The sequence below is a fragment of the Gobio gobio genome (assembly GCF_949357685.1).
Source record: "Gobio gobio genome assembly, chromosome: 22".
NCBI classification, from domain to species: Eukaryota; Metazoa; Chordata; class Actinopteri; order Cypriniformes; family Gobionidae; genus Gobio; species Gobio gobio.
Genome location: NC_137118.1, coordinates 32,123,466 through 32,146,816, shown reverse-complemented (window position 1 = coordinate 32,146,816; position 23,351 = coordinate 32,123,466). Strand labels below are relative to the sequence as shown.

General features: G+C 38.2%; 1 protein-coding gene across 1 annotated transcript; it reads right to left on the bottom strand.

The window, feature by feature from the left end:
- Nucleotides 1-9,875: 9,875 nt before the first annotated feature.
- Nucleotides 9,876-15,079, bottom strand: LOC307118364 (uncharacterized protein). The gene is made up of 3 exons (XM_079803976.1): nucleotides 12,544-15,079; nucleotides 12,122-12,265; nucleotides 9,876-10,678 (listed from the first exon to the last, which is right to left on the bottom strand). The coding sequence occupies exons 1-3, from the start codon at nucleotides 13,054-13,056 to the stop codon at nucleotides 10,613-10,615; spliced, it is 723 nt and encodes a 240-aa protein (XP_079660102.1). The 5' UTR covers nucleotides 13,057-15,079; the 3' UTR covers nucleotides 9,876-10,612.
- Nucleotides 15,080-23,351: the final 8,272 nt, after the last annotated feature.

Genomic DNA, 23,351 nt, shown 5'->3' with positions numbered 1-23,351 from the left:
GTCTGTGTTGTGTTCTGTGTAGCACACGGTTCATGTTTACATCGGCCGTGTGCTTTCATGTTTTGTCTTATGTTGTGTAGCACGTGGTTGGTGTTTTTCACTGGCTACGTGCTACGTCATGTTGTCATGTTTTATGTGAACATGCAGCTGGTGAGTTCTCATTAGCTGCATGTTCATGTCATGTTTGGTGTGAGCACATGTCTAGTTAAGTGTTTCTTTGTGCCATGTGCTCGTGTCCATTGTCTAACCCCGCCCACCTTGTTTCCTGATTATTGGTTAATTTGCCCCACCTGTCTTCCCTCGTTTCCCTCTTTTGTTTGTTCCCTATTTAATCTCCTTGTGTTTGCAGTCCAGTGCGGAATCGTCATCGTATTTACCTCATGTTTCCCAAGCCAAGCCAAGCCAAGCCAAGCCAAGCCCCCCCAATTCCCCCCCTCGGGGTAGTTTTGTTTTGTCTTGTTTTATTTTTATCATTAATTAAAATAATTAAGTATTAAACTTGTGTATTGACCCGGAAGTATGCAAACGTCTTTTTTTTTGGGTGCTGTTGTCATGGTGAATCGTAATTTCGGAGCTCCATTGATCGTGGCTTTTCATAGTTGGAGTGCATGAGCTTAACTCAGAGTCAGTCTACTCAGAGTTGATTGAACTACCTCAATGCAGCTGTTCTGAAACCCAAAACTCAGAGTTTCCCATCTCAGAGTAAGTCAACTCAGAGTTCAGGTTTAAACTCAGAGTTGGTTGAACCTCCTTTCTGAAACAGGCCCCTGACGACACACACACTGTTTCTATCTCCGTTCAATCATCTGCATAGTTTAAAGGAACTGTATGTAAGAAATGTATTTCAATTAATCATAAAATGGCCCTGATATGTCACTAGACATTAAGAAATCATGTTAATTTCAAATACTTATATCACTGACAACGGTTGCCCGGCCAAGATATTGTCATTTTAAAAGTGAAGTTGCAGCCCTCAACTGATGTTGATGTTGTCATGTTGTGTTTTGGCCTGAAGCGCCACCCTCCACCTATCTACCAATCACGAAGTCTGTAGTGTTTTGGCATTCGGGTTGCCAGCTCTGCTTGTCAGGGTTTGTGAAGGGAAAGGAGCGAGGACTCAGAGATGCAGAGGATATGGGCGTTTAATTTTCATGGTATCCAAAAGGCAAACAAAGAATGTGGCAGCAGCTAAAAAAATACATTAAAAAAACATAATTCAATCAGGAAAAGCTTTAAGCATAAAATGTTCATGGGTGTAGGTTTAATGACTTTACAAACATTTGACATATTAAATAAATATCATTCAGTGTCCAATGTGCAGCAGCTTTTCCCACATAGACCCTTTTCACAGACTGTGATGACGTGTTTTAATGCTCATCAATATCGTAAATCCTGCAAAGTTTTTTGTATTTTTTTTTATGTATGTACATTTATAACACTAATACTTTGTACTATATTACTTTTGCATCAAATTACAAAAATCAAGTTACCGCTGCTGTTAGTGTTTCTAATACAGCGTCTATGGGAGTGATAGTTAAAATTAACACCTTTCTCTCTTTTCACTGCAGTTATCAATCTTACTTTAATTTTTCCATCTTTTTGAAAGTTGTGAAATCACTATTGTGGAGTTTTTCTTTTGCAATCTGAGCAAATGGAGACACAAAAATATATATTTAATGTATTCTCTCATTCACCGCTATAAGAGTTAACCCAACTATGACGACTTCAGCTTCGGAAACCCAGAAATGTGAAAAGGGTCTATGCTCTTTTCACATAATGAAATGTTCTCTGATCCCACCTGTTACATTTATTAATCAGGGTAATGACATTAACATTTGACTTCTACTCAGGCCAGCCAAACTCCAGCACCACTGACAGATGAAGAGGAGATGGAGGAAGAATATTAACATCCAACAGGAAAAAGAATAAAGTATTTGTAGGAAATAAAGATGACTATAAAAAATGTAAATAAATGTATTTAACAGCTGTGGTGGTGGTTATGCCATATATCTTGTAGCGTCTGGAGTCGCTCTTGACATGAGATCAAAGCAACCTGATCTCACAGAAATACGTGAAATGAACACGACCCCTTAACCCCGATTTGCGTGGTGGTGGCACGTAATGTGTTACAATTACGTGTCGCCACCACGGAAACAACACCCATACAAGTCAATGAGGCTCATTTGTCGTGGTGGACACACGGATTACCTGGTTCAACAACGTCACACAGTGGGCGGTGGTAAATGTTGTTTTCTAGTTTACGAAACGTCCTCCTTTTAAAATGTATTATAGCGTATTAGCTCCGATTTTGGTTGCATAAATAACAGTTAATTGTTTGTGATATAACTATCAATTTATAGATGGAGTAGTTTTAAAGAATGGCCCGAGGCTGTGTTAAATAGATTGTTCCCGTTACGTTATTAAACCCTTAACGATATTTTATTATTTTCAAATGTATTTTATGTCATAGCAGCGAATATTATTAATTATTATTATTATTATGAATCAGAAGACTTTCAGTCGTTACCACGGCAACGATACGTCACGTTACGCACGGTTCCTACCCATAATCACAGCGCTTTTACAACTCATTTCTCCCGCCACATGACTACAGTAAGTATCTCAACCCAAGGGGTGTTTGTTTGTTAAAAAGCACGCAAAACCTTTGCTGTTATTTCTTTAGTTGTAGCTGGATTTAATCATTTCTGGAGATTAGGTTGAATTTGTTAGTGTTGCGTTATCATTTACACGGCTACCCGCCCAAATGACAGCTGTCCCCGGCTCAGTTGGATTGTGGCACTGCCAGCTACAAAAATCAGTTTAAACTCTCGTATTTGTCCATTTGTTGTGAAGACAACAATTAACAACGTGTTGTTGCAGTGGGTAGAGTTTTATTCAAAGTGCAAAGTAAATGTCAGAAGCGTAACTAAGGAGAATTACCGCTATTAGGGATGGACTGGAATAAAAAAGTGGACCGGGATTCTTTCCAGAGGATTTGACTGCTCAGTGCGACTCAATGTCAATGACCGTTCATACCTGATATAATTAATGCATAATTAATCCTGTAACACTATGGTGCCATACTTTTGCCATTTTAGAAGACACTGAAATCATCATGAGATAACCACCTTAGGAGGATGTGCGATTAGCAGCAGGGGCTTCATGCCAAGGGCATACAACTTCTCAAGCTGGAACAGAGGTAGAGATCAATTAGATACACAAAATTGTAGTTTACAGCTGAATTTGTCATCAAGCTTGATCTGAAGTTACATCAAAGCTAGAAAACATCAACAAACAATCAAACAATGATTTTTACATAATTTTTGGATAGATAAATGTGAGGATTTGTATGAGTTTCAACTCCCTAGACATAATAGTTTGAAAAAAAAAAAAACTGTAAACATGAATTCTATTCTTATTAATAGTGTGGATGTCAGGCAATATATTATGGCAGTTCATTTATTTGCTTATGTCAAAATAATAAAACACTTTTGGTGAATGAGATGATCGGAAAACTACATACCAGAATGGCAGCATCATCAAGAACGTGGGACTTTATGTTATTTTTTTTCACTGATGACAGCCACTGCTTCTGCTGACTTTTAAATTTGTCCAACTTTTTTTGGAGTCTTACATTTTGGGGTTGTGGATGGTTGCATAATGAACAAATTTTAAGTCCACAGTATATTTTCCCCCCGCAGTTTGGGCAGGTCTTTTTTTGTGAACCTCCAACCATTTCTGAACAGAAATAGCTGGGAGTGAGAGAGATAGATTAAAAGAGTGATTAAGAAAGAGACAATAAGAGAAAGAGAGTGATTGAAAGAGACAAGTGAGAAAGAGAGACTGGCTCTTAAAAGTGCCGTTGTTTTTATTTGTGTGTGTATATGTGTGTGTTGGTGTCAAAGTGTTGCAATAAAGCTGTAAAACAGGAAAAAGCAAAAAGATTATTAGAATAGCCTTTGTAGTAAATTAGAATTTCTTAATTGTTAGGACAGAGTAATTGTAATTATTAATTAAATATTTATCAATCACAACCTCACAACCACTACTTACAATACAAATCAATCCTTACTGTACAAATATCAGATTTGTACCACATTCACTTGACCCAAGCAAGTACCTACACAAGTCTATTTTTATTTAGGCCAACAAATAATGGAAACAGTGATCTTCTTCTGTCCTGTTGCATAAAATGCTTCTCATAATATCCACTGCCATCTCTTCTAAATGTCACAAATAACTAACGTAACAATTACCCTATTATCTCATGATGATTTCAGTGTCTTCTAAAATGGCAAAAGTATGGCACCATAGTGTTACAGGATTAATTATGCATTAATTATATCAGGTATGAACGGTCATTGACATTGAGTCGCACTGAGCAGTCAAATCCTCTGGAAAGAATCCAGGTCCACTTTTTTATTCCAGTCCATCCCTAATAGCGGTAATTCTCCTTAGTTACGCTTCTGACATTTACTTTGCACTTTGAATAAAACTCTACCCACTGCAACAACACGTTGTTAATTGTTGTCTTCACAACAAATGGACAAATACGAGAGTTTAAACTGATTTTTGTAGCTGGCAGTGCCACAATCCAACTGAGCCGGGGACAGCTGTCATTTGGGCGGGTAGCCGTGTAAATGATAACGCAACACTAACAAATTCAACCTAATCTCCAGAAATGATTAAATCCAGCTACAACTAAAGAAATAACAGCAAAGGTTTTGCGTGCTTTTTAACAAACAAACACCCCTTGGGTTGAGATACTTACTGTAGTCATGTGGCGGGAGGAGTTGTAAAAGCGCTGTGATTATGGGTAGGAACCGTGCGTAACGTGACGTATCGTTGCCGTGGTAACGACTGAAAGTCTTCTGATTCATAATAATAATAATAATTAATAATATTCGCTGCTATGACATAAAATACATTTGAAAATAATAAAATATCGTTAAGGGTTTAATAACGTAACGGGAACAATCTATTTAACACAGCCTCGGGCCATTCTTTAAAACTACTCCATCTATAAATTGATAGTTATATCACAAACAATTAACTGTTATTTATGCAACCAAAATCGGAGCTAATACGCTATAATACATTTTAAAAGGAGGACGTTTCATAAACTAGAAAACAACATTTACCACCGCCCACTGTGTGACGTTGTTGAACCAGGTAATCCGTGTGTCCACCACGACAAATGAGCCTCATTGACTTGTATGGGTGTTGTTTCCGTGGTGGCGACACGTAATTGTAACACATTACGTGCCACCACCACGCAAATCGGGGTTAAGGGGTCGTGTTCATTTCACGTATTTCTGTGAGATCAGGTTGGATCAAAGTGGTGGGTCGTTCGAGAAACACCAGAGATGCAGATCCTTTTGCACAGCTCTGCCTATGAATTAGTATTAGCATATAAATGAGTGTAGTGGTGCCAGTTGAGGCTGGCCAAATGGCCGCACTATCACCCTTACGACCAGCAGAGACAACGCAGGCCGTGCCGTTATCACCTTGTGAGGAACTTCAAATAGATTCCTATCACACACACACACACACACACACACACACAAGTATTCCTCTTCATATTAGCCTTTAATTTAAACATCCCAGAAATATATGTGATGACCCTTGTGTTATATGTATGTTGACCACAAAGTATATATTTGTATGTGTGTGTGATGTTAATCCTAAATGCTCAAAATGGCTCTGTAAAAGAGATACACTGTCTTTCATGCATTTAAACACAGGCATGTTTGATGTCTAAAGGTTTCTCTTTCTTTGTCCCAGTCAGTGGTGCAAAGTAGATGATTATGAGATGTACCTTTTAGTAGGTTTAGCCCTGTTTGAGCGAAACCTTACTCATTTGGCTGCCAGCGAGAACATTCCAGTGAGTGATAAAAGTCAGAACAAAGGGATTTTCCCGCCTCCAATCCACATCTATGATTGGTCATCTCAGAGAAGATGGGCGTGGGGTTAGTGGACTTTAAAGGACAATAACCCGAGCACATCAGGTCAGTCATCTTGCAAGAACCCCGGACGAGACAAATTTCCTTTTCCTCCCATCTCATCAGCGCGGCTCGCGGGTTTTCGACCTGCGAGCCGGCGTGGTCCAGCCAAGCTGATGTTTCCTTTGAAGATTGACGCGCCGCGACGCAGTCAGCGGACGCACTTAGCTGGACGAGATGGAACTTTCCCTCCAAGACGACACCTTTAAAAGTCCCGCGGACCAACGAAGCTCTGGAAGAACCAAACGGAGAGAACGCTTCAGCGCGCAAACTCTCTGAGAAACGCCAACGCACGCATCTTGCTTTACACAACACCAAAAAACCATGCAAGTATCAATTCTACCGAAATTTAGATGCGTTTTAAAGATTGTACCCCTGTTTAAGGTGATATTTCTTGCTGGCTCCAATGGTTTTGCCTGGGAAGGTGTCGGATCGGACACGATCTTACCCTCCTTCCTTTCCTTTCCCTTCCCCTCATCCTCCTCTTTACTTTCCACTATTCTGTAAATACATGTATTCTTTATGTAGTCATATGTAATCGTAGTATTAATCTTTATTAAAACCATGATATTCACGTTTTGATTGTCATTGTTTGCTCACGGAACACGAGTCCCTTTAATGTCAGATTTAAGCTACGAGCTCTTATAAGCATCGTTGAATGCTTTAATTAATACCATAACTCGGAAAGTTTGTCCTTTGTGGCCAGAGGGATAAACTTCCCGAAAATTGGGTAGGAAGAATAGACCTGGTGAGTGGATAAGGAATCTCCGCTCGTTCTTTAAACGGAACGGAGAGGAATTTTGAATCAACTCCCTTGGGGTTATTCTGTGATTATTTAATATAGATATATCTGTAGTTAATTACAATAAATTGTTGTTAACCATATATATTATATTGCATAACAGTGGCATGCACAGACCTCTTCAGGGGCAGAAGGACCAAAAAGGGCACTAAAAAATAACAAGAATCTAATGTATTTTTTACATAATTTAAATGCATTTATTTATGAAATAAATCACCTGTATTTAAAGCAGTACGCATCTGTCTGTTGTGTTTTTAAATATTTTAACAAAAAAAAAGGGGGGGGGGGGGAGAGTAAATTTTGTTCCCCACTGGCTTTCAATATATGGTTAAAACCATTCTTAAAATTATTCCATATTTCCTTGGTATTCTATGGAAAGACATTGATACAAATACAATGCATAACACATCTAACAAAAACAGGGAAATTATGATAATATTACTATATATATATATATATAGTAATATTTATATATATATATATATATATATATATATATATATATATATATATATATATAATTATTTACTTTGCTAAACTAAACAGTGAGAATCAAGCAGGTAATTATGAGGAATTCATGTTCAGTTTTGTTGATGTTGTAAGCCGGTATTATAAGTATGAAAGTATTAGCTATCATGAAATAGGTAACATTTTACAATACAATTTCATTAGTTAACTACATTTGTTAACATGAACTAATAATAAACTGCCCTTCTACAGCATTTATTAATCTTATATTAATTTAGTTTATATTAATTTCAACATTTACTAATACATTATTAAAATCAAAAGTTGTATGCTATATTAGTTAATGCACTGTGTCAAGTAACATGAACAAACAATGAAAAGCTGTATTTTTATTATCTAACATTAACATTAAGATTAAAATATTAATATGCAATAACAAATGTATTGCTCATGGTTAGTTAATGTTGGTTAATACATTAACTTTACAAATGAGACCTTCATGCAAGTGTTACCATGATATCAAATATATAAATTTAGAGTTTGACATGGACTTTTTCATTTAATTTCATTAGATTTATTTCCCCGAGCTAATAACACGAGCACGTGCTATGGTCTTGGATAAAAACAAATTGAATAACATTGTCAGACTCAGAATGCTGCTGCTGAACTCAAGACTCGAGTTATGCTTTTATTATAATTAAGCATAACTTGCACGCTCCCGCAAACTTTACAGTAGCGTGGTGGTAGGATAAATATACATTTTCTGTATTAGCTTACCTGCTGATCGTATAGTTTGAAAACTCGCGCGGCTAATTGCTGTGCGCAGCCTGCGCGCATAGAGCTGAAAAGGTAACTCCGCCTACCGATCCACCTCCGCCAAAAAAATTAAATAAAAAAATACTTTTTGTAATATTGTTAGTGGTAAAATGTTATAGAAGCGCATTGTTATTTATTAAAATATTTATAATAATAGTAATAAATATTATTTACTATTACCAGGGAGGGGCACATTACATTTTGAGACAAAAGGGGCAGGGGCTTGAGCCCCCCCGGCCCCCCCCTTGTGCACGCCACTGTTGCATAAATACCGAGGTGAGGTATTCCCATTTTGGGTGATTTTGGAGATTGGTGATTAGATTATAACCCGTTATGATTAATCATAAATCCCTAAATATTAATACCCACAATTCCCTATTGAGCTAATTTTTAATTTAAATATGTACCTAAAACCCTACAATCTCGTACTACCATCTGGCAGCATCCTTCCATTCCATACAGTAATCCCGTTTTCAGAAAGTGTGATGATGGGTATATGAGTGTCATAAATGCGTCCAACCACTGGAAATCCTAAAGGAAATTCGAATTATTAGGTTACTTCTAGAGGATTATCAAGTGAACGTCAGGATCCTGTATAAAAGGACATGCCATTTTTCATTTCTCGTGATGAAAATATGAGCAATGAATGTTCCTGCAAAGAATGCTTTTCTTACTTTGTATTTTTGTCAAGTCGCAGATAATTTAGTAAACTTTGCTTACTTTAGATTTAGATTAAATTTATAATTTTTTTTATAGCCTATTTATACTTGAAATGCGACCAAAATACTCAGTAAGAAAAGCATTTGTGGCGTTTGAATGAATGAATTAAGTATTTAAACACTGCTGGTGCATTAAAAAGGGGGAGGAGAACGAAAGAAACTCTGGGTTTACCAAAGAAAACCTGCTTCTGACCAGGTTAGGTTCACAGAGTAAGTCACCCTGGTAACTGACTCTGATTATAAGTTACCTCTCTTTCAGAAACGGGCTTGGCTTACCCTGCTTTCTCGGGTTTGACATACCTCCCATTCTGAAACAGAAAACCCAGAGTTTCCCTTATTTCAGGGTTAACCTACTCAGAGTTTTCACTTAACCTCCTTTCTGAAACGGGCCCCAGGTCTCATGGTGTTACTAATAAAAATGAAAAATAAAACAAATTGAGCCAGCTCAGGAGTAGCCTATATTTAGCATTTAACGGCAGCGAGGATGATGAGGTGAGCACCAGAAATGACCGCTCCACTCGATCAAACGGAATGGTCAGCGATCAAGCGACCAAGGCTGCGCTGTCAAGAGCGGAGATAGTCACTCCGCCAATCATGACAGTGGTTTATCATCATACGCTGCCATAATATAGGCTACTCCGTTAATTGATACTATAAATATGTTTCCAGTCTTATGAAATCCGCATGCGCTGCCGCAATGTTTTCATTACAAGTTTATTTAGGCTACTTTATCGGCCAGGGCCGGGTTTCCCAATAACGATGTATCTTAGCTCTAAAGAGCGTGTTCTACGAGCGAAGTTACGATCACTCGCAGCAATTCCACGTGCGTTTCCCAAAAATTTGCTGAACGCGCGAGAACACGCTCTTAAGTGCTACTTAAGAGTCGCTGTCTGTAGCACTTATCTAATAATTAGCAATAGTTTAATGGATTGCTTATTGTATAATACAGTTTGCAGGGTTCTTGCAGGTTTCAGTAAGTTAAATTTAAGACCTTTTTAAGACCATTATGAGTGAAATTTAAGACCAACACGACGCATTACTAAAAGCATTATAAATGATCCCAGAAACTCTCAAACATTCTATTTTTATTGATTCAGTTATAGAAACATTAAATAAACTCAGAAACTGATATCAAAATACTTATGGATGATAGATGACAGAACTTGGCATCCATATTCCCAACACAAAACTAGTACAGACAACCTAACCCTTCATATGTCTGAGTTCATCCCCTTTAGCACTGATCTCAGTTTCAAGGGCTTTTAGTTCAGCAAGTTTTTCTTTCTGTGCCCTTCTCAAGGCATTGGACTTGGCGAGAAGCTGAGCCATCTTGGAGCCAGCCTTGCCCTCAGCTTCTTCTGCAAGTGTATCTGCCTCCCTGGAAAGACAGGCAGACACATCTTCTAAGGTTGTCTTCCTTTTCTTAAGGTCCTGCAGAGACTGCTCAGCCAGCTTTCTTTTCTGGCTTTGGGATTCCTTTTCTTTTCTGATGCGCTCCTGATCGAGAAAGAGTCGATACTTTGACCGGGCTGCACCCACAGATGTGATAAGTTCCTTGGTGAGGGGCACCTGAGTAACACCCCCATGCATTGCAACAAAGTCACATATGAGCCTATGTGCAACAATTGTGTCCTCTTGCATGTTTTCAGTCTCTACCTCCTTGTTGATAGAGAATCCCCTTTCAACAGTGGCCTGGCCATGTGAGAGCAGCAGTAAGTTCTGGCAAAAATCCCAAGCAGCAGGGTAGGGACGGCTTAATCTCTCATTCAAAAAGGTGTCTAGGCGTGTCACAAATGGCTGGTAGGCTAGAAATTCTTCATTTCTTGCCTCAACAGACAGAAAAGATTCAAATTGTTGGACAATGGTATCTCCTACAACAAAGTGCAAGAAAATAAGAAGTCAGTCAAATATGCACAGTCATGACTGAAAATATGTGTGTTGGAACAATACAATTGTAAATGTAAAAAGTGTAGGGGTGCCAATATTTTTTGCCATGGCTGTAAATCCCTGTGTTAGGTAAAAACTATCTAAATGTCTGCAATAACAACAAAAACCTGTATAAAATGATGGAACTTATTCAATACATTTGAGCCGCTGCACACAGAACAGGTACAGGACCATCAGAAGAGGGAATGACAAAAGTGAAACATCCATGCTAAACTAATACCCTGTAGGACATTGGAAATTGTCAAATGCCAGAGCAAATGGTTTGCAACTAGTGCTCTGAATTAAGTCCAATAAAAAAAGTATAGTTGAGCATGGTATTCAAACTTTGGTTCATAACCCCTTGAAAACTATTCCTACCAGCAGGTACACCTCCTGTCAGCTGCTTGTTCTTCAGGAATGTCTGGACAAGAGCCTTCATTTGGTTTTTACACCTGTCTGGGTCCCTGAACATGAGACGGGTCCAGACACTCCATCTGCCTAACCGTTGGATATTTTAAGGGGCTCTTCTCCTGTGCTTTGCTTATGATGTTTGAGAGGCCCTGTTTACAATCCCTCCTAAATTCAAGGACCCTTAGCTCTGCACTTTTACTGTCCTGGACAATAAAAAATAAATGTCAGTAATATCAAAATGGAGTTTAAAGGGATAGCTCACCCAAAAATGAAAATGCTGTCATCATTTACTTACTTTCACGTTGTTACAAACCTGTATAAATTTCTTTGTTCTGATGAACACAAAGGAAGATATTTTGATGAACGTTTGTAATCAAACCGTTCGTGAGCCCCATTCACTTCCATGGTACTATTTTTTCCTACTATGGAAGTGAATGGGGCTCACAAACGATTTGGTTTCAAACACTCCTCAAAATATCGTCCTTTGTGTTCATCAGAACAAAGAAATTTATACAGGTTTGTAACAACGTAAGAGTGAGTAAATCATGACAGAATTTTTTTGGGGGGTGAACTATCCCTTTAAGTACCACATGACATGAAGTCATAACGTTGGCCAATTAAGTGACTTCATGCAATGAGGTCATACAATTTCTTATTTGCTGTGTTTTGGATGCCTCAGCAGAATCATACTTGCTTCACATGATCTATGTAAACCTACACTTCATTGTGTGGAATCACCATCCAAAATGCATGGCTTTAAAGGAGAAAGCAGACAAAAATACAGATTCCATATTGGTCTGTACACACACAACCTTGAAAATGCACAGAATAGCAAAAATCAGTACACTTTGTAGCCAGTCCAGTATTTTTAAATACAACCTCATACAGTTAACAAATATGTTTAGTAAGCTTAGCACAATTATACTCGCAGCAAATACTGTTCATAATTTAATATCCAAAACTACCAAACATGATACCTTGACTGCTGCCTCAGCACCCAAGCCGATATCGATCTTCTGGGGTAGAAGGAGCAAGGCCTTGTCAGACAAATCAAGTTTGGTAAGCTGAAGGGGAGTGATGTCCTGCAGGACCTCTCTTTTCACAAAGCGTCTCAGTAAACTCTGTCAGTAGGCAAAAGTGCCATTAGCAAATTTAATTTTCATTTATCTTTCACACAATGACTGCATAATTCTAAACTAATTAATTAGGATTTCATTAATTTAAGAAGGCAATTAACCTGGACTTACAATAGGAGACTGGCCCTACAACATTTTACATATAATCCACAAAATTTGACAAATATTTAGTTATTTTGGATTAAAGCATCACAGATAAATGAATAAACAAATGAGATGCTCATGCCAACAAATCATACTCACCATATACAGTAAATAGTTACCTTAATCAACTCAGCCAAGTCTTTACCAAGAAAAGGCATCACAGGTTCATCGGTCTGGTACTTCTTCATGAACGGTTGGAAGGTCCTGGCCACAGTCATGAAAAAGTGCATCTTCGCTTTTGTAAGGGGATCCTTAATGGCTCCTTCGATGGTATCAAAAGATGCAGTCTTGGGGTTTGGGAGCTGTTTTTTGTGCACAGCATCCATGTACAGCATGAGAGATGGCCAGACTGCCAGAGCCCGTTCAATTACTGGAAGATTTTCAAGCCACCTGTGGCCACAAAATGGCTTGGGAAACAGTGAAGACTTCGTGACTTGTTCGTAGTCCTCCCTCCTTGCAGGAACGTTGTGAAAAAGAGTGTGCATGGCCTTTAAAATTTTATCCACATTCCACATTGAAAATCCAGCCTTGAAGGCATTATGAAGTGTGTGGAGTCCACAGCTGCCTACGGACACCAGTTGTGCATGGTCGTTGAAGTAGGTCCAAAAGCTTCCAGTTGACATTGGGCCCATCCATAGAGACTGAAATAAGCCTGCTGCGGTCCAGTTGATGCAATGCCTCCTTTTGGAAAATAAGAATAAATAAAAAGATCAAATGAATGATCAAACACATACATTTAACTGTATAACTTCAGCAACATGTTAAACTGCATTCTTTCTTCGAGGTTGGAGCTGATAACAGACATTCAACAATAGCTACATTACTGAAAGAAATTAAATCAATTTTAATTAATTAAATCAAAATTAACAGAAATTATAGAGAGGCCAAGAAGGAGTTTCTCTCCACAGGTGTCCTTAACTCTCCCTGACAGCATTTTTTTGGACAAAGTTGCCAGCCCCAGCATTTTTTATTATTTTCACAAAAGTTTAATGCCTTCCAGAAAATGTTCTTCTTTAAATATATAAACATACATTATATCAAATTAAAGAACAGACCCTCTGCTTTTAAACAAAAAACTCAAATATGGGTAGGTTTCTAAAAAATTCAAATTTTGAGAAAAAGATAATTGCATTTTTGTAAAGGCTTTGTATTTTGTAAAGAATTTTGTTATCAAAAAATATACAACCAGTGGTTGCCAGTGTTTTATAAATTAGATAAGGGCGCTTAGTGGATAATGGAAGGAAATTTTGAATGCCGTAAAAACTCGTCATTGACAGGGAAAATAACTAATCAGTTAAGGCAGGTAAAGAGTTAACAAACAAAACTATTAAAAGATCTTAAGTAAGTATTTGAACTCTACATTATGTAGCCTATCATATATCCCAATTCAAACATGTTTAAAGCTGAATGCAGACTATAAATATAAAACTGGCAGGCTGAATATAACTTAAATGTGAAACTGGCATGCACTACTCGTTTTCACACCATGTGTAGACTATATGTCGACTGAAAAAATATTTAGGCTTTAAATTCTATAGGCTACAATGTTATCACAGATCATACGACATGCACATTTTACACAATATAGCACACTAAATATTGTAATAGCATAATTCCGGCATTATAAAAAGTCAGAGGCCCATAAGTAAAATAGGCTATCACTTACTTCGATATGCTTCAGAAGGTCCTTCGCTGTCCCGTGTCCCATGAACTGAGATCCCATGTATCGCGACCGCACCTCTCCATTGCTCCAGAAACGAACGTGGAGGTCCAGCTGTTTGGATTTGGTGGACGAGTTGAAGCTTTCGTCGAACATTAAGACATATTGTCCGCTTATGGCGTTAATTAGTTCTCTCTTAATGAAGTCCGCTATGCCAAATCTTGCTATATAAGCGATCTTGTTCGGTCCACACGTAAACGTTTTCGCAATGTGCGAGTCGGGGAACATTGCCTTGAAAAGGTCACTAATACTGTCGCTACTGTTGTATGACATATGTTTTGTCACTGTGTGGAGAATCCAAAGTACCTCAGATTTTGAGGTCTCGGTGGACCCGAAAGTAGTCCTAAGATCATTAGGTCTAACGTTACTCGATGAAGCTGTAACGTGATTGCCCTGGAGTCCGGAGGCACCAGGCATCGACGATGATGTAGACGGCTGGGATGGGGAACAAAACTGTGTTATGGTTTGACTCCGCCGAAGGCTTTTCATGGCAAGCAGGTGTTTGTCCGCTTTGGCATGAGACTCAAGCGCCTTCACACCCAATGTCCCTAACTTTATTATTTTCTTGCATACTGTGCAGCGAGCTTCATATTTATTGCAGGGGACATCTTGTAACCAGCTGCAAAAATCGTCGTTGTCGAGCCAAGTCTCTTGGAACAAACACTTACCCATGTTCTTTGAAAACGCGCGTAGACACAAGTGCAGACAGACAAAACAACCAACCTATGATAGGGGCGGATCTACGGTTGGGCCTGAGATTGACAGCTGCCCACCCAGTCAGATCAAATACATTACGCTTAACCCTATTAGAATGCGAGTGTTGACGCCAACATAAAGCGCTATTTGACCGTAAATCCTCAACCTTTTGCACGCTTAAAAAAATCCTAAAAGACAAATAGCGCTTTTTGCCAAAATATGGTTTATTTCTGAAAAGCTGAAGGAAAAGTGTAAGGAGTAAAAATGCATGAAGCAGTCGGGTAAAGAAAACTAAAAGGTTTTGTTTCTGAACGGAAGTAGAAGTTTTAAGACTTTGGTAAATTAAATTTAAGACCTAGGATGAAAATCTGGGCGTTTTTAAGACTTTTTAAGGCCTTAAATTTAACTTTCTGAATTTTAGACTTTTTTAGACTTTTTAAGACCCCGCGGGAACCCTGAGTTTGGATTTGAACTTGTCAGAAGATTTAGGGATCGCTAAGGAGGTAGCGGGTTGTACTGAGAAACAACAGACAGACACAAGATTAAATTTGAAATAGAAATATAATTGATTTCACCTTTAAAGAAAATATAGAAAGTTAATCAAATAAAATAAAGTAAATTACAAAATCACATGGACAAACAATAAAACTGACTGAAAATTCCCTCTGAGTGCACTCGGTTTTTCCCTGAAATATATGCACAGACCGGTCAATTCAGTACATCAAAAATAATTAAAATAAAATAAAAATAAAAGAATACACAAAGAGAAAGTGTAGTGTCTCTCTCAAAAGACCTCAAGTGTTCTCATATGTTTACAATGTATCTTGATCTGGTCTATGGATGACCATACACCCTTAAAATTTCTCTTGCTTCACGATAACTGGAAAACTCAAAGAAAGGATATCGTCGTCCTCTCCATGATGTATTTTCTTCTACTCTGCTAAAGGTTTGCTTGGCTCGCCATCCAAAATGGAGTTCACAGGGTGTCACAGAAGATCGCTCGGGTGTCACGTTTCCAAGATTCAAGAAAGAAGAAAAGAGAGAAGAAAGAAAAAATAGAAACAAGAAAGACAAAGAAAAAAAAACCTGGCCTGATCACAGACCAGAACATTCATTTAGTGAATTTCAAAATAAATTCCACATCAAAGATCTAGAACATCTAATACACAGCTACATTTACAATTTCTTCATAAACTGATATAATTACATCAATTTACCTCTGAATCAATAGCGTTTCACTTATACAGACACGTGGCCAACAATGGCAACGGTGAAACTCTGAAATGAACAAATAACCACACGGTTCACTATAACCGCTCAAACTGAAGTAATCACATTACCAGTAACATACATCATTTTGACAGGATGGATGAATTAATTCTTTACCTTTGATGGATTTTTTTTTTGCTCTCACACAGGCGCACCTCTATTACAGGCGTGCGCGACCACAAAATGGCGTCACGAACTGCAATGCACAAACGACCATGCGGTTCACGTTAGACATTTACAACTAATCAGAACAAAACTACAATTTAAAAACAAAATAACCAGTCCACAGCAACTCAATTACTGTTTAGTAGCGGTAATTCTAGCTTATTATGAAATAATAGTCTATTTGTCATAATTTATATGATACTGACTCACCTAATAGATTGTATTACTATATTCAGTCGGCTTCTTACTCCGAATGCATCAAAGTAATTGAATTTTGAACTTCCTCGTACTTTTCGAAGGGTTGAAGTCTAAATTTGATCAGTTTGGATCACATTGATCGATCACGTCTACTCTCTCCATCAAGGTCGTCTCTTCTGTCATCGCGCATGCTCATTGACACGCACGGCGCAGAATGACAAAGAGCTCTCATTCGTCAATCACTGAGGATTAATCTGGAAATTAATTTGCATTAATTTATTTATTCTTAATCAGTTTTACACCTCTTACTGACTTTTAATAAGGGAATATGATATAACTAGATGGTATATAAATTAAATAATCCCCTTTATTTAACCTGTGTTACATGTCCATTTGCGAAGTGCTGAAATATAACCTTATATGGAATCGTTTCCTCTGAACGTTTCACCTAATAATTGTCATCTGATGTGGATTAGCAATCAAAACACGTCTATATAAAGCAAATACCTACAGGCTGAGGCACTGACAAAGTGGCTGAACAAAAAAACCCAAGAAAAGATACCTTTCAAAAAGACGAAATAAATATCCACATTTAATTCAGATGTGTATTTATAATTTTTTTTTGTTTGTTACCTGCCCTCATAAAAATAAAAAAAAAACAATCCAGTGGTCATAAAGTCAGTTTCCACAAAAATATTAAGCTGCAGAACTGTTATTTTTTTTAATATTTTTTGTACTTATGTCAGAGAAAGAGTTGCTGGTGGTCAATAAAGAAGAAAATTGAATATTAGTATTGTTGCTGTCAATGGAGAATCCATCATGGCAGCGAAAATTAATCGTAAAAGGAGGTTTTAATCGCAGGTTAAATTCTAATCCCCGATTTGTTAATATGAGTTTAAAATGAATTAAGTGGTGCAACACAACTAGATAAACAAATCCTAGATTAGCTCTAAACTGAGTTTAATTTAATGAAAGACTTTATATAAGTAGTGTCACGGGGTGAGGAATCACACGACAAGGCAGGTTGAGTGCAAAAGGCCCCGGAGGGTGGATTTTATTTACAGTGCTCGTGTAAGGGTGAAAACAGTCAGTGAGCCGGTGCGTGGTGGCTGGTGAATCCTCGTGCTCGGTGGTGCTCAATCCTGGTGGAAAGTGGGTGTCACAACGTGCTCCTGTGAAGTGGGCTGTCGGTCACTCGCTGCTTTCTAGGAGAACAATAAAGAGAGAGGTTAGTCCAGCAGTGCATTCAGCTCGAGACCAGAGTCTGTCTGTCTGCTCATCCATAGCTGCTTATATGCCTCCGGGCTGATGAGGTGCACCTGTGACCGATCAGCCCATGGTGATGACGTGCAGGTGTGTTGTTGCCAGGGCGACGCTGATTCCTCTGGGTGGACTCGTCACAGTAGGCTATTTAAGACTTACAGGACAGGTATAACTTGATTTGGCTTTCCTGAAAGGAGAAATATTGTACTGCTACCACAATTAAATATCCTCCTATTTATTTTTATTTTTTCCATTTTCTTTTCTCCCCCCCCCCCCAAAAAAAAATATATTTAGATTAAACAAAACGAAAAACAAGAATTCAGCTTTTATTTTTCGTTTTTCGTTCAGAATTTTAAATTTTTTTTATTTTAAATTTGTATTTTTTTTATTAGTTCAATTACAAAGTACAAAACAGAAATAAGGCATTGTGGTACAATTCAGAGTATGCAATAACAATTAAAATATAGATTATCATGAAACATGCAGTGATTTATTCATTTAACGTAAAATAATCTAAACTTTTAAAAGTAGGTTCGTCAAGTATTCGTTGTATTTTGGTTAATGTTATGGTGTGCGCCAGAAGATGTTCAAGGGCTGGATTTCCCGAAACCTTCTTAACACTACGTCGTTCTTAAGTTATACCTTAAGGTGTACCTTAACCCTTTAAGACCTAAGGGTATTTTTACAATTAATTTTCCGCCTGGTGTTATGTACTAAAAAAGCTTGTAAAACATCAACCCTGTTGTGCACAGACAATTGACACACATCTTTTTTTTCAAGACAAGCTGCACTGTCAGTATATTTGTGTTGCATTGATGTCACCTGAATGTAAAATAAGTTATGGGACCATAAAGACAAATGAAAACATAAAACGGAAATTGAATCACTCAAATATTTATTGAAAACACACACAAATAAATAAAAGCTAAGCATATTTCCTCTGGAAAACAGTTTGTTCAAGTCTTTGGAGTCCTGGAACTCAGGAATAAACATGATAACTTATACAGAACCAAAACTATTTACATTTTTCCAAAAAAAGTCCAGGCGCTTTTGGCCTCTTTGGATTTTGGATATTTACTGGTGCCAAGCCTCAAAACAGTTCCTATCAGGAACTTCTCCTCAAACTTTCTCCTCAAACTTTCTCCACAAAACTACTAAAAACTGCAGCACGTCTCTCTCTCTCTCTCTCCTCAACACTAGCCCTGCGTCTCTCTCTCTCCACAATAATAGAGCTGTGGTTCATGCGTAATGACGCACACCAACGTGGATGACGGATCAGCCTGTCATTGGTCAAACCCTCATCCAAAATGGCAGCTAGCATCGCGCTAGCGGCAAAAATGACGGAAAATTTATAAATTATGGACATCAAGTGGATAAATTTTGGATGTAAGCGTTTTGATTTATTGCTGAACAACTCCAAAAAGATGCACATGTTCCAGGCTGGATAGAAAACCTTCTGTAAAGGCTACAAAGACACCAAAGACACCCCCGTGATGGCTAGCTCGTTAGCTTTCTGCTGGAAAAAACGGTAAGAAAATCGATAAAAGTTTCATGAAGTAATATAGATATTTATCGGAGGTGCCGTGTGACGTCGTGGGCGATGCCGTAGGGCTCTGAATACGTGTTTCCCGAAACGATCTTAGTTAAGAATACCTTCTGTAAGTCATACTTTCGTAAGGTTGGACTGGACCACTCTTAGATATACCTTATCACTATTGACAGTTCATTCCACTAGTGGCCACCACTGTGCAAAAAGCTTCTTTACATGTCAGTCTATACGAATATAATTCTGAAGTTGTAATATAGGCTACACACCCAGTGTTCAATTAGGCTAATTGAATTGTTTTTTGTTTTAGTTTTTTTGTAGCCTATGCAAGGATTAAAACTGTCATTACACTAATGGTTGTTAGCTTTTTAATTATATTATCCAAAGGTACATCAGCTGGCAAACCATTATGGAGTGTATTTAAAGGGAATGATTGTGGAGGGGAGTTTGGTCAAACTATGGCAGCGATACAGTGAATTTGTGCTAGGCCTAAATCAAAGACGCCGCCGTCCGCGGAGCCATTTCTATGTGCACTTTTTCATCCGTGAAAACTTTAGTCCCCTGCCTACCATGTCCAAAGCTGCAATTCAAAATTAATTTCGCCTGCCACAACAGCAAATTCAGCAGCTTTTAGATCTTGTTTGTCCGACTTTGTCAAGACCAACTTGACGGAGCGCCCCGAAATTCAGCTGCCGCCACTCTTCTCTTTCTTTCTTCTCCGCTATAGTAGCTGTTGCTTATGTTTCACGTGTTGCGCCTTTATTGAGTAGGTCATCCAGTAACAGAAATGAGTGATTTACACCAATAATGTGATGAGGGAAATCAACTCTGCTTGTGGAGTAAATGAAGGCTATGGCAAAATATATTATGATAATATAAATGGCATACTGCCCGTTAGTGGGTTGATGCATGATACGTTTGGGCATAAGAGGTTGCAGGTTCGCACAATCATTTCAAAATTTTATAAATGATCCACGGTGTTGAATTAAGTTTGCAATTTGGATTATATTTATAAGATCTCACGAGTCCTGATAAATGCAATTTCAACTATTTCTGAAGTGCTTCTATTATAATGAACACCGCTGTCTCACATAACGCAGTTAAACAGCCCCCTGTAATCGATTTTTGAGCCATTGATAAACAAATTCAGCACCGCCGCCACGAACAGCACCTGCAAACGTCGCACTTAAGAAGGTATACCTTAAGAAACCTCCTAAGGTATAGTTCGGGGAACACGCCTAGAAATGGGATACCTTTAGTTAAGTTATAGCCTACCTTTGAGTCTTCGTAGCGCGCTAAGAGACAACGTTATCGGGAAATGCAGCCAAGGAGACCGAGACGCACGCAGCGCATCCTGGTGTTTTCTTTATTTTTCAAAGGCATGACATATTGTAGTCATTTTGAATGTGCACAAATAAAAGTATACATTTTACGATGATTATTATGATGTCCTACTCATCAGTATGATGATAAATTTATTTTATCGGGGGTTAGAATTTAACCTGCGATTAAAACCTTTTACGATTAATTTTCGCCGCCATGATGGATTCTCCATTGACAGCAACAATACTACCGGTAATATTCAATTTCCTTCTTTATTGACCACCAGCAACTCTTTCTCTGACATAAGTATACAGCTCTGGGGTGCGTTTCCCAAAAGCATCGTTAGCCAACTGGTCGCAAGTTCCGCCGTTATCAACATAGTTCAACCAGTCAGTGTTTCCCGAAACCGTCGTTCGAACATTTTTATTAGTAACACCATGAGACCTGATGACACACACACTGTTTCTATCTCTGTTCAATCATCTGCATAGTTTAATTATAGGTGCACTTATTTTATTTAAACCTCCTCACATTTTTAATCTTTTAAATGAATCCAATAATTGAGATTTAAATCTGAGTTTAAAGTTATGGAGCAACATGATTAAAGTTAATCCATTTTAAATATAAATTAAATCCATGTTCATAATGATGGTTTAAATGTAAACCTGCTTATTTTTAAACAAGGTTTAAAGTTTGGCACCCTATGAGTCTTTAAAAAAAATAATTTAAATGGATAATATGTGTACATCCTGTGTACCTACTGTTTGTCTGATGAGTGTCCAATCTCTAACTGATTTCCCCACACAAATGTTAATGCTTTGATGTTAAAGCTAGAATGTCACTGTGTTTATTCACAAAAAGGCATGATTTTTATATATATTATAGCAATTTTATTTTTTATCTAGGCTACATTTTCCATACAAACAAAGAAACAAAAAAAGGACAAAATAAATAAGCTGATCTATAGCATGTTAAATGGTGGTAGCCTAGTCTATGAATGGGACACCTCTGCTCACAGAAATGGTTAGACCCAAGTCTTTAGCAGCCAATGACACTGACCCGTTCAAACTGAATTTTAACACGTATTTTACGTGTATTTTACGCGTATTTCACGTGTTAAATACGCGTGAAATACACGTGAAATACGCGCTGATTTGTCACACGTACTTAATACGTATTTCACGTTAAATACACGTAAAATATGTGTTAAATACGTGTTAAAATGCACGTGTTTTTGGCCCTGTTGGCTTTCGATAGCCTTGCTCTGATGTCATGCCGACGTATGTCAAAAAACTCTCGCGAGCGAAAGGCGGATGTGTCGGATTCTGCAGTCGAGCGCAGCTGCTCTCCACAGACTGCGCGGAGCAAAAGCATGATGGGAAACGACTTGCTGACGACACAGCTTAATGCTTATTGGTTTAAACAACCTTATACTACGGGGCCGTTGAATGCTTGAATCTGATTGGCTGATGAACGTTCTGAGGTGTGCAGTTACTAGGCTTGTTTGAGATGAGCAAAATCTGCGCAGAACCGATCACCGGTGATAAGCGCGAGATGCATTCCGGTTAGAAAAGTGTCCGAGGGCGGTCCGCCTTGCTCTGATGTCATGCCGATGTATGTCAAAAAACTCTCGCGAGCGAAAGGCGGATGTGTCGGATTCTGCAGTTGAGCGCAGCTGCTCTCCACCGACTGCGCGGAGCAAAAGCATGATGGGAAACGACTTGCTGACACACCGCTTAATGCCTATTGGTTTAAACAACCGTGATGTATGGTTCTTTTTTTTAAATGTTTGATTTTAAAACTCTGAGATCATGTTTTTATGTGTGAATATTCCCAAACTCTCTAACAAAGGCGATCTCTCTGTGGGTTATGTGATTGTTGTCATAAAAAATATATATATAAAAACATGTATGTAGGCCTAATTAAAGTAAAAATGATTGATAAACACGTCTTTCGAATGGAAATAAATAACAAAAACTTTGGGTGTCTTGATCATAATATTTTATTTTCATATAAAGGTAACAGAACTTAAATTACATCCAGTTTATCAGCAACAAAGCGCACGAGTGTGAATCCCGCGATATCCGCCTTTGATCTCGCAGGTGTCTGTTCCACTACGAGAAGAGAGAACTGTCCGGCTTGCCTGCACTTTTTTCACTCCTCCCCTCACTGCAGCCGCCTAGTCTCGGCTGAATTTCAGGCGAGGCGAGGCGCATCTCAAACAAGCCTTATGTTCGCGACCAATGAGAAACCGGTCGGCACGCCCCCACCGTTCGACACGCCCATTACTCCAAGCTGCAGTTACTTGGCATGAAATGACAGTACATGTAATTGCAATTGTTTTCCACTAGATGCCATTATTATATCAGTCAATAGCTGAGGCGCTTGTTCATGGCACATTTAGTAAATCAAGTCAAAATAGTTCCACTACATATTGCATGCATGGGTTATGGTTGTCTTAACTAGTGAAAAGGTTAACTTTCTGAACAAATGCTGGTCAGCAGTTTCGACCTTGTTGGAGTAGGTAAATCTGGCACCAGCTTTGCACTTTGAAGATCAAGCAGCTTTAGATTTTCATCAGAGACATGCTGTAGTGTAGGATACAGGGTAAATAAAGTTTTATACAGTGCAGACTTTATTTTAGAAACTTTAAGAAAGTTTTATGTGTGTTGTGTTGTAATAAAAATATAGAATAAAGCTGCTGAGGAATTGAATAATGCTGCTATCTCTTGGTCGAGTTCTGACAC

Excerpts from the sequence above, each read along its gene's own strand:
- LOC307118364 (XM_079803976.1), bottom strand. The coding sequence starts at position 13,056 with ATGGGCCCAATGTCAACTGGAAGCTTTTGGACCTACTTCAACGACCAT. Across the intron at positions 12,266-12,543 it reads ACTTGGCTGAGTTGATTAAG|AGTTTACTGAGACGCTTTGT; the intron begins GTAACTATTTAC and ends GCCTACTGACAG. Across the intron at positions 10,679-12,121 it reads GTGCTGAGGCAGCAGTCAAG|GAGATACCATTGTCCAACAA; the intron begins GTATCATGTTTG and ends ACTTTGTTGTAG.